The 12,401-nt window shown below is 44.4% G+C and overlaps 1 protein-coding gene across 4 annotated transcripts in view; it reads right to left on the reverse strand.

The window, feature by feature from the left end:
* The window catches only part of LOC140211752 (inorganic pyrophosphatase-like), a 69,172-nt gene extending 57,610 nt beyond the window's left edge, over positions 1-11,562 (reverse strand). For all 4 annotated transcript variants that reach the window (XM_072281891.1, XM_072281890.1, XM_072281887.1 and 1 more), the window contains exons 1-2: positions 11,300-11,562; positions 8,192-8,256 (exon numbers count right to left, since the gene is read on the reverse strand). In XM_072281891.1, the coding sequence (XP_072137992.1) occupies positions 8,192-8,256; positions 11,300-11,447 (213 nt within the window). In that variant the 5' untranslated portion in view covers positions 11,448-11,562. The remainder of the gene's footprint in view (positions 1-8,191; positions 8,257-11,299) is intronic.
* Between the last annotated feature and the right edge of the window lie 839 nt (positions 11,563-12,401).

A 12,401-nucleotide genomic window follows, 5' to 3' on the forward strand; every position in this document is an offset into this window, starting at 1 on the left:
AGATGGGGGGGTGGGTAAGGGAAGCCTTGCTTGCCTCAATCTTCTCAGGAAGTGGAGGCACTGCTGTGCCTTCTTGGTCAGGGAGGTGATACTAGGGGACCAAGTAAGGTTATCTGTGATGTGAACTCCCAGGAACTTGGTGCACTTAATTCTCTCTCTACGTGGGGAGCCATGTATTCGCAGAGGAGGATGGTTCGCCTGCACCTTTCTGAAGTCCACAATGATTTCCTTTGTCTTCTCCACGTTCAGGTTTGTGTCTTCTTGCCTTTAGAATACTTCTTTCTCTTTGGGATTGCTTCCAAAAATTCCAGGCATTGCTGCTCCGCTGCCATCCGTTAGTGTGCCCTTCCAATCAGTTATGGCTTGCTCCTCTCTCATGCCTCTGTAATTCCCTTTACTCCATTGTAGTACTGATATATCTGACTTTAGCTTCTCATTCTCAAATTGAGGGTGAATTCTATTATATTGTGATCATTTGCCCCAAGGGTTCTTTTACTTTAAGCTCTCTAATCAATTCTGGTTATTACATAACACCCAATCCAGAACAGCTGATCCCCTAGTGGGCTCAACCATGAGCTGCTCTAAAAAGCCATCTTGTAGGCACTCTGGAAAATTCCCCTTTTGGGACTCAGCACCAACTTGATTTTCCCAATTTACCTGCGTATTGAAATCCCCCATGACTATTGTAACATTGCCCTTTTGGTATGCATATTCTATCTCCCATTGTAATTTGCAGACCACATCCTTACTATTGTTTGTTGGTGGGGGGGGGGGGTCTGTATATAACTCCCATCAAGGTCCTTTTACCCTGGCAGTTCCTTTACTCAACCCACAATGATTCAACACCTTCCAAATCTATGTCATCTTTTTCTAAAGATTTGATTTCATTTTTTTTTAAACCAGAAGAGCCACACCACACCCTCCACCTCCTTGACTGTCCTTTTGATACCATGTGTATCCTTGGACATTAAGTTCCCAGCTATAATCTTTTGCTAGCAGCGACTCAGTGATGCCCTTAACATCATACCAGCCAATCTGTAACTGTGCTACAAGACCATTTACTTTATTCTGTACACTGTGAGCATTCAAATATAACACCTTCTATATTCCTGTATTCATCACTCTTTTCAATTTTGTTCTCCTTTTGTTTTGCAACTCATCCTGTTGACTGCAATTTTGCCTATGATTAGCTTCTCCTTACTAGCAGTCTAAATACACACTGCCCCTGTTTGTAAACCAACTATCTCATCCTCAGCACTATCACTCCAGTTCCCATCCCTCTGCCAAATTAGTTTAAACCCTCCTGAACAGCTCTAACAAACCCGCCCACAAGGATATTGGACCCCTTTGGCTTCAGGCGTAACCTGTCTCCTTTGTACAGATCCCACCTTCCCCAGAAGGGATCCCAATGACCCAGAAATCTGAACCTCTGACTCCTGCACCATTTCTTCAGCTGTGCATTTGAGCAATGTCAATAATCTTCTTCATTTTATGCATCCCATGCCACAATCAAAGTTGAAATTTAGAGAATTGTGGCTCATGATTGGTGCATTATGGCAGGATACTTTAAAATATCTACAACAAAAGTAAATAAAAATGGATATTATCTGATTAACCAACACATCCAAAACATCCCACATTTGGCTTAAAAACAGCAAAGATGGCCTTTAGGTATAATTCTAGACCAAATTTATATACTACAGTACATTGAATGTTGTGGAAGTGATAACAAAAATGACCTTATTTCTAAGTACCCTGTAATGGAAATTAGGGGAACAGGATAGGAGATAGGAGAGGGAGGAGAGTGGGAGTTGGGATGATAGAGGGAGTGAAAAATCAGGAGTGGGATTGATAAGTGGTCAAAAAGGGGACAATAGGAAAGCTAAACAAAAAAAAAATCAAAGAGCTAAAATTACAGAAGTATCTTAAAGCTACAAAAGGAAGTGGAGGAATGGAATTACGTATTGAGAAAATTCCAGAATTTGGACCTGTGCGTTGGAAGGCACAATTACAATCAGTGAGGTAAAACAGGTAGAGGGGTTCAAGAAGCCAGATTTACTTACAACCTCTCATCCCTTCACTATCTCAAAGTTTGCTGAATACAATTCAATGGTAACCTTCAAAACAAACCTGATTAAATATTTGAAATGGAACAATATACAGAGCTACGGGAAAAGGGCAGGATGGCGGATTTAATATGATGGACCATTCTTGAAGTAGAAGTAGTTTATGGAGAATAAGGAGAGGTGAGGCGAGATATCACTGAATTGCATCATTGTATCTGACTTCTGCATCCACGGACATCTGGGCTGGATGTCATAATAGTATTTTTTTGTAAAACTGATATATGTATCTGTCATCAGTGCCCCATGAAATTGACAGCAATTTCTGGATTTCCTAGGATGTGCCCTTCCAAAGAGAAATTCCACAATTATTATCAACGATTCAGCTCCTTCACTGGTCGTACTCCATTGTTCTACTTTATCACAATCAAAGAAATTATTAAATCAAATGGAATTTAAACTACTCATGACCTAGACTAATTTTAAAATTAAAAAGGCAAAAACACGGCAGATACTGGAAGTCACAAATAAAAACAGAATATGTTGGAAATATTCAACATGCCAGATAGTATCTGTGGAAGAAGAAAAACCAGAGTAATGACGATCTTTCAAGCAAACTGGAAAGGCTAGTTACCTAAAATTGTGAATTCATGGTTGAGCTCTGGGGTGCTAATATACTTAGTCAGATGATGCGATGGTGTTCGGTGAGCTTAAGTTGGATTAATGGGGGTGAGATGGAGAAGGTGACAAGCCAAAGAAAGACAGGTTGGGTTAGGAATGAACAGAGAATTAAAATGATAGGCACTGGAAATTTGGATTCGCATTTGCAGACTGAATGGAGATACTTTTCAAAATGGTCACCCATTTGATGTTTCTCCAGTGGCCATGAGACCATATCATGAGCAGTAAATGGAGTACATTAAATTGGAAGTAATACAACTAAACTGCTGCTTCAGCTGCATGGTGCTAGGCACTTCACCCAGCTACATCCCAGCCCTAATGCTGACTTTTTATGGGCACACATTCAATGATCTTTTAACAATTGCATTTCCATTTTCCAATCCTCCCAATAAACGAATGACAAAAACACAGAAATGAGGTCATTTAGCCTGTTCCACTACTCAATTAGATCATGACTGACTGAAACTCAAATTCATAACCCCTCTCTAGTTAGAGAGACTACATAGCAAAAATAGTTACTTTCCTCAAGCAGTAAGGCTGATCAACACCTGCACCCACTAACCCACCCCTTTGAATTCCTCACCACCACTACTTTATCCTTCCTGTGTCACCTTATGCAGACCACTTGCACCACTTTATGGACATACAATCAATCTATGGATATAAGCTATCTTCTGTTTTTATATTTATAATTGCATTCTTTATCTTACTGTGTTTTTTGTATTGCATCAGATCTGGAGCAACAATTACTTTGTTCTCTTTTACACTTGCTTACTGGAAATGACATCAAACAATCTTGGAGCTTGAAAAGTTGAACTGACCATTAGCACCTGGAATATTTAAGGAAGAGAATTGCGCCATCTACCGTGTCAAAGGTTAACTCCCCAATTTCAATGTTAAATGGTTTACCTCCAATTTTGAACCGATGCCCATTCATTCCAGATATCTCCTATCTGGAACAATGGTATCCCAATGCATATCCTTTTACATCCTTTTCATCATTTTAAATCTCTTTCCCGAAGCACAATGCTCAAAATATCTAACTGATGCAGTACGTTAGATAAGTTGCATTAAAATGTTACAGATAGAAGTGTAACATTTTCCTCCCTATATTTCAGTTCTTTAAGGATAAAAGTAATAAGACATAAGCTCTTTTGATTATTTTTTTCTACCGATGCACTAGGTTTCAATATCTGTTCTTCCAACAGTTTGCCAAACTCTATCCATTTAGAAAATGAAAGCCAAAAACTGCATATTCCACAACACAGGTTAAATTTATCAATTACCTTCTATGCCAATGAGTTCTTTTAAGTTACAATGATTGTTTGTTTCTTAATTCGAAAGTATTCAATATTCCACTTTTTCCCCTCACTTCCCTTTCTGTCCATTTCCTCAGTGAGGGAAAGAAGCAGGGATGGGCAGGAGTGCTCACTGTCTGAACTCCAAAGCAAACAGGGGTGCTGGAGAGTGACAAAGTGGAAACAGCAAATGGCCTGGAGCTGGAATTGGAGACAGAGTTAGTGGTGATCAGGAAACAAATGGCCCAATATTTCAACGCAAACAACAGGAATTCTGCAGATGCTGGAAGTTCAAGCAACACACATCAAAGTTGCTGGTGAACGCAGCAGGCCAAGCAGCATCTGTAGGAAGAGGTGTAGTCAACGTTTCAGGCCAAGACCCTTCGTCAGGACTAACTGAAGGAAGAGTGAGTAAGGGATTTGAAAGTTGGAGGGGGAGGGGGAGATCCAAAATGATAGGAGAAGACAGGAGGGGGAGGGATGGAGCCAAGAGCTCCAAGGGATACGAGAGGATCATGGGTCAGGAGGTCCGGGAAGAAAGACAAGGTGGGGGGGGGACCCAGAGGATGGGCAAGAGGTATATTCAGAGGGACAGAGGGAGAAAAAGGAGAGTGAGAGAAAGAATGTGTGCATAAAAATGAGTAACAGATGGGGTACGAGGGGGAGGTGGGGCCTTAGCGGAAGTTAGAGAAGTCGATGTTCATGCCATCAGGTTGGAGGCTACCCAGACGGAATATAAGGTGTTGTTCCTCCAACCTGAGTGTGGCTTCATCTTTACAGTAGAGGAGGCCGTGGATAGACATGTCAGAATGGGAATGGGATGTGGAATTAAAATGTGTGGCCACTGGGAGATCCTGCTTTCTCTGGTGGACAGAGCGTAGATGTTCAGCAAAGCGGTCTCCCAGTCTGCGTCGGGTCTCGCCAATATATAAAAGGCCACATCGGGAGCACCGGATGCTGTATATCACCCCAGTCGACTCACAGGTGAAGTGTTGCCTCACCTGGAAGGACTGTTTGGGGCCCTGAATGGTGGTAAGGGAGGAAGTGTAAGGGCATGTGTAGCACTTGTTCCGCTTACACGGATAAGTGCCAGGAGGGAGATCAGTGGGGAGGGATGGGGGGGACAAATGGACAAGGGAGTTGTGTAGGGAGCGATCCCTGCGGAATGCAGAGAGAGGCAGGGAGGGAAAGATGTGCTTAGTGGTGGGATCCCGTTGGAGGTGGCAGAAGTTACGGAGAATAATATGTTGGACCCGGAGGCTGGTGGGGTGGTAGGTGAGGACCAGGGGAACCCTATTCCTAGTGGGGTGGCGGGAGGATGGAGTGAGAGCAAATGTACGTAAAATGGGGGAGATGCGTTTAAGAGCAGAGTTGATAGTGGAGGAAGGGAAGCCCCTTTCTTTAAAAAAGGAAGACATCTCCCTTGTCCTAGAATGAAAAGCCTCATCCTGAGAGCAGATGCGGCGGAGACGGAGGAATTGCGAGAAGGGGATGGCATTTTTGCAAGAGACAGGGTGAGAAGAGGAATAGTCCAGATAGCTGTGAGAGTCAGTAGGCTTATAGTAGACATCAGTGGATAAGCTGTCTCCAGAGACAGAGACAGAAAGATCTAGAAAGGGGAGGGAGGTGTCGGAAATGGACCAGGTAAACTTGCGGGCAGGGTGAAAGTTGGAGGCAAAGTTAATAAAGTCAATGAGTTCTGCATGCATGCAGGAAGCAGCGCCAATGCAGTCGTCGATGTAGCGAAGGAAAAGTTGGGGACAGATACCAGAATAGGCACGGAACATAGATTCCTTTTTCCTCTCCTTTTTCTCTGTCTGCCCCTCTGAATATACCTCTTGCCCATCCTCTGGGTCCCCCCCCCCTTGTCTTTCTTCCCGGACCTCCTGTCCCATGATCCTCTCGTATCCCCTTTTGCCAATCACCTGTCCAGCTCTTGGCTCCATCCCTCCCCCTCCTGTCTTCTCCTATCATTTTGGATCTCCCCCTCCCCCTCTCAAATCCCTTACTCACTCTTCCTTCAGTTAGTCCTGACGAAGGGTCTCGGCCTGAAACGTCGACTGCACCTCTTCCAAGATGCTGCTTGGCCTGCTGCGTTCACCAGCAACTTTGATGTGTGTTGCCCAATATTTCAAGATATGATTCATAATGAAAGTAACATTAGTTATATCAATGGCATTGATGTTATTGTCACATGCACCAAGATACAGTGAAAAGCTTTTGTTTTACTCCAGACAGATCATGCCATATCAAAGCAGTAGAAAGAAAACAAAAAGCATGATATAGTGTTGCAGCTATGAAGAAGACAAGTTGATAAATAAAGTGAAAAGATCATGGAGAGGTAGACTGGCAGCTCAATTTCATCTTTCAGCAATATGAGAGGTCTGCTAATGATAGTGGGACAGAAGTTGTCCTCGAGTCCGGTGCTTTGTGCTCCCATTATCTTCTACTGAGCAGCAGAAGAGAGAATGACCAGAGTGGGATAGGTCCTTGATAATGTTAGCTGCTTCCCAAGGCAGTGGGAAGTGTACGTGGAGTGAATAGAGGGGAAGGTGGTCTGTGTGATCCAATAAGCTACATTCACAACTTCTTGCAGTCTTGCATAGATCAGTTGCCATTCCAAGCTGTGATGCATCCGAATAAGATGCTTTCTATAGTGCATTGTAAAAATTGTTCAGAATTCACAGGTACATGGCAGCTTTCCTTCGCTCGCTGAGAATCTAGAGGTGTCGGTGTGTTTTTTTGGTCATAGTGTCCATGTGGCTGGACCAGGACAAATTTGCACCCAAGAACTTGAAACAAAACTCTGTCTCTCTCTGGGGAGTGAGCCTTCAAGCTTTGTAACAGGTGTATGATTGCTTTGTAGTGCCATCTGGTGTGGAGCTGGAGCTGCTGCAAGTTGAGGGGCAACGAGAGCTCACTGGTCAGTTAGAATGAGAATGCTGACTGAAGTGCAACCTGCCAGGTTTACAGTGCAGATTGGTAACAGTCAGCTGGTATTTAACATCAGGAAATACCGACTGCCTGGGATTGTGTTTGTAACTTTTACTGAAGCTTTTTTCAGTGTTTTTAGTCATACATTCTCTTTCATCAATTTGAGAAAAATTTCCTTCTTGTAGTATCTTGATGTTCTGTTCTTAACATAAGAACCCTGCTTATAGTTTACTGTAATACTTTTACTGCAAGTCCTCCTCCACACCCTCAACTAGGACTGCTTTAGGGACAGTTGCTAAGGCAGTCTTACATTGAGTTCAACGTTGACTGGCAACTCCTGTAACAACGCTGGCGACAAATTGTATCCGTCTCTGCTCTGGAGGGCCTTACTTACCCCCAGCTAGGATGCTCCTCAACGTTCTGCTTTAATCTAATCCACTAGAGACCTTGCAGAACCTTAGAAACTCAATAAACTGGCATCTGCTTTCCTTGCCTAGTAAATTTCAGCCAAAACTTCCCAAAAAAATCAGAAATGCATTACAGCATAAGAGCCACCATTTTGAACAAAGCAAATACGAGAATGCAGCTGGAAATGCAACAAAATAATCTACATTTATTTCAATGCAAAAATATTTACAAAGTTGCTGCAGGTTTTAATGACTGCACTCAAATCAAATTTCAGTGACTTTAGCACATAATCCAGTTGACATGAGGGCAATGTGTCATTTCTACAATTATCATTGGCATGGCCTGATGTTAAAGCAAGATCCTCTCCATGGTGAGATCAGCTAACATAGGAGTTATGTCAAAGAATCATTTACCATCTGTCAGTAAAAATCTATTGGGGCTCCTGATTGTTGGCTTCAAAGTTCTGTCTGAGATTTTGCCTTGCTGTAGCAACAAAGGTAATTAGAACAATTCAGTGGACTTACTGAATTACAATGCTAATTTACAATAGCCAGTGGAAAACATACATGAGTTATGACACCGGGGAGGAAATATTTTATTTTAGTAGCTGTAAAAATTACCTGATAGAATGTGCAATAAAATTTGCTTCATACTTTAAAAGGTGCCAGTTTTGGACCAAATAATTCAGAAAATCAGTGAATGCAGACCGTCAGTGAAGCCTGAACAGTCGATCAACGTTTGGTCAAACAAGTAACTTCTATATGATTTTGCACTACAGCATAGCAAAAGCAATCTTGAACTATTTACCTTGTTAAACACATCATATAGTGCAATATCATGAAAAGGTGAAATGTATTTACCATCAGAGTTCTCTGCAAATGGAAGAAAATAATCATGGTTATACATTTTTACAAGTCAGGTTATGAAGACCATTTCTGTCATTACTTCTGACAGTAATTATGAAGAACTTATATTCCTTAGCAAAGGGAACTAATTAACAAATCTGGAATCCTCAGTTTTATGCATTTCATCGAAATTTACAGATCCCAATGCGAACGAATATAATACAATTTAAGTAACAAGTAAAACCTGAAGATGAAAAACAATTTTACCAAGGCGAGAGAGCGGCGGGGTCACAAACAAAGAGACAGAATAAATCATCCCATTTAAAAAAATACTTAGTGGCACACTTCAACAATCTTATCTAAAGTTGGTTTCAGATTAACAAGCTTCAACAGGTTCATGGATAGAAAAGGTTTTGTGCAGTACAGACCAAACTGCGTCGATCAGGGAGACACTTTAGTCAGTATAGATCAAACTGGGAAAATGGAACTAGCTCAGGGAGACACTTTGGTCGTTATGGAGCAAACTGGAAAAATGGAACTAGTTCAGGGAGAAACTTTGGTCAGTATGGATCAAACTGGGAAAATAGAACTAATTCAGGGAAACACTGGTCAGTATGGAGCAAGCTGGGAAAATGGAACTCATTTAAGTGAGACACTTTGGTCGTTATGGAGCAAACTGGGAAAATGGAACTAGTTCAGGGAAACATTTTGGTCGTTATGGAGCAAACTGGGAAAATGGAACTAGTTCAGGGAGACACTTTGGTCAGTATGGATCAAACTGGGAAAATGGAACTAGTTCAGGGAGACACTTTGGTCAGTATGGATCAAACTGGGAAAATGGAACTAGTTCAGGGAAACACTTTGGTCGTTATGGAGCAAACTGGGAAAATGGAACTAGTTCAGGGAGACACTTTGGTCGTTATGGAGCAAACTGGGAAAATGGAACTAGTTCAGGGAGACACTTTGGTCAGTATGGATCAAACTGGGAAAATGGAACTAATTCAGGGAAACACTTTGGTCAGTATGGAGCAAGCTGGGAAAATGGAACTCATTTAAGTGAGACACTTTGGTCGTTATGGAGCAAACTGGGAAAATGGAACTAGTTCAGGGAGACACTTTGGTCGGTGTGGAGCAAACTGGGAAACTGGAACAATTCGGGGAGACAACACACATAAAAGTTGCTGGTGAACGCAGCAGGCCAGGCAGCAACTTTTATGTGTGTTTCTATAAATTATGTTTAGTTTATGTTGTTGTGAAAAGTACTTATCCCTAAAGGTTAACTTGAGTCTGTGGTGAGGAAGGCAAATGCAATGTTAGCATTCATTTCAAGTGGACTAGAATGTAACAGCAAGGCGTAATGTTGAGACTTTATAAAGCACTGGTGAGGCCTCACTTGGAGTATTGAGAGTAGTGTTGGGCCCCTTACCTAAGAAAGGATGTGCTGACATCGGAGAGGGTTCAAAGAAGGTTTACAAAAATGATTCCGGGATTGAAAAGCTTATCAAATGAGGAGCATTTGATGGCTCTGGGCCAGTACTCACTGGAATTTAGAAGAATGGGTGGGGGGGGGGAATCTCATTGAAACCTATCGAATGGTGGAAGGCCTCAACAGAGTGGATGTGGAGAGAATGTCTCCTATGGTGGGAGTCTAGGACCAGAGGACATGGCCTCAGAATAGAGGGGCATCTTTTTAGAATGGAGATGAGGATGAACTTCTTTAGCCAGAGAGTAGTAAATCCATGGAATTCTTTGCCACAGGTAGCTGTGGAGGCCAAATCATTGGATATTTAAGGTAGAGATTGATAGATTCTTGATCAGTCAGGGCATGAAGGGATATGGAGAGAAGGCAGAAGACTGGGGTTGAGAGGAAAATTGGATCAGCCATGATGAAATGGCAGAGCAGACTCAATGGACCAAATGGCCTGATTCTGCTCCTATATCTTATGGCCTGGGTGCTTGTGATATTATTGCAACTAAGTTTTTCATTGCACAAGTCCATTCGTGTATTTGTGCATATGATATTGAACTTTTCTTTGAGTTTAGACACTGTGGCCATTCAGCCCACCATGTTTGTGCTGTCCATCAAGGGCATTCTATACTCATCCCAGGACTCGGATCTTAGCTTTATGTGCTGTGGCGATGTAAGTGTCCATCTAATTGTTTCTTGCAATTTTGAGCACTGACCCCAACCAGTCCCATGGCAAAAACTTCCTGTCACTATGGAACAGGGGAGGCTCTGGTGCATAGGGTAGTACCAGTACCAGGCAGCGCACAGTCGCCAGAGACGGTTGCCCAGGGCAGTGGCCTGTTGCTGGGGGCGGTTACTAGGGCCGGTTGGCCAGGGCAGTGGCCTGTTGCTAGGGACAGTTACTAGGACCGGTTGCCCGGGGCAGTGGCCTATTAGCCTGGGGCAGTGGCCTGTTGCTGGGGACAGTTACTAGGGCCAGTTGCCCGGGGCAGTGGCCTGTTGCTAGGGACAGTTACTAGGGCCGGTTGCCCAGGGCAGTGGCCTGTTGCTGGGGATGGTTACTAGGGTCGGTGGCCCAGGGCAGGGGCCTGTTGCTGGAGGTGGTTACTCGGGCTGATGGCCTGTTGCTGGGTACAGTTACTAGGGCCGGTGGCCCCGGGTAGTAGGCCGTTGCTGGGGACGGTTACTAGGGCCGGTTGCCCGGGGCAGTGGCCTCTTGCTGGGGACGGTTACTAGGGCCGGTGGCCCAGGGCAGTGGCCCAGGGCAGTGGCCTGTTGCTGGGGACGGTTACTAGGGCCGGTTGCCCGGGGCAGTGGCCTGTTGCTGGGGACGGTTACTAGGGCCGGTGGCCCAGGGCAGTGGCCTGTTGCTGGGGACGGTTACTAGGGCCGGTGGCCCAGGGCAGTGGCCTATTGCTGGAGATGGTTACTCGGGCAGAGGCCTGTTGCTGGGTACGGTTACCAGGGCCGGTGGCCCAGGGCAGAGGCCTGTTGCTGGGGACGGTTACCAGGGCCGGTGGCCCAGGGCAGAGGCCTGTTGCTGGGGACGGTTACCAGGGCGGCCGATGGTTGCAGGCCGTTAGGTCCAGCGTGGTCACTCACTCAGGTACAGGCGGTAGTTGGGACTGTGAAGTTCTCCGTGCTCTTCCTTGCTGTAACAATGCCGCATCCTCTCAGCCTCGACTCCCTGCCTTCTACCCAAACGGAATAATGAGCGAACATTGTTAACTGCGCGCAAAATACTTAGCATCTCGGCAACGGGAGAAATTTTCAGAGATAAGATGGTGCGGGGAAGGTTGTGCCGGCAACTCTTTCCCTCCAGTCGGTCCGAGCCCGCCTTCCAGGGTCGGCCGCTCTCTGGCTGAGTCTTCTGCTGCCCCCTGCTGGCCAGTGCCGGAGAGAGAGCCTGCGGCCACTTTCTGCCTCATCCCTGCTGGTTGGTATCGGTAGCGGCATGTCAGGCAGTCAGCATGTCAGCCCATCAATAACAGGCAACTTCACTTGTATTACTCTCCATTGACAGCAGCATCTGCTTTGTTGTCTGGCGAGAGATTCTGGGCTATAAAATCAAAATCAAAGTCGAATTTATTGTCATGCACAAGTACATGTATGCACAAGTGCAATTAAGTACTTAATTGCAGCCGTATCCCCAGCATGCAGTATCGTATAAGTAGCACTCACAAAAACATAAATCTACCAGAAGTTATAGGCTGCAGAAGGGTCTTGGTCCAAGACATCGACTGTACTGTTTTGACTGTACCCTTGACACTGCCTGGCCCGCTGAGTTCCTCCAGCATTTTGGGCGTGTTGCTCAGATTTCCAGAATCATCAGATTTCTTCTTGTTTATAATTTATAGATAATTTTTACAAAATGCACAAATAGAATAAAAAACTGTCTAGTATGGTGCAAGCAACAGACACAAAATGCTGGAGGAACTCAGCAGGCCAAGCATCATCTGTAGAAAAAAGTACAGTCAACATTTCAGGCTGAAACCCTTTGGCAGGACTGGAGAAAAAAAGCTGAGGAGTAGATTTAAAAGGGGGGCAGGGAAAGAGAAACAGAAGGTGATAGGTGAAACCGGGGTGGGAGGGGGAATGAAGGAAGAGATGGGAAGTTAATTGGTGAATGAGATACAGGGCTGGAGAAGAGAACAGATGGCCATGGAAGAATGAAAAGGGGGTGGGAGGTCAGAGGGAGATGATG

The sequence above is a fragment of the Mobula birostris genome, chromosome 17, assembly GCF_030028105.1.
Source record: "Mobula birostris isolate sMobBir1 chromosome 17, sMobBir1.hap1, whole genome shotgun sequence".
NCBI classification, from domain to species: domain Eukaryota; kingdom Metazoa; phylum Chordata; class Chondrichthyes; order Myliobatiformes; family Myliobatidae; genus Mobula; species Mobula birostris.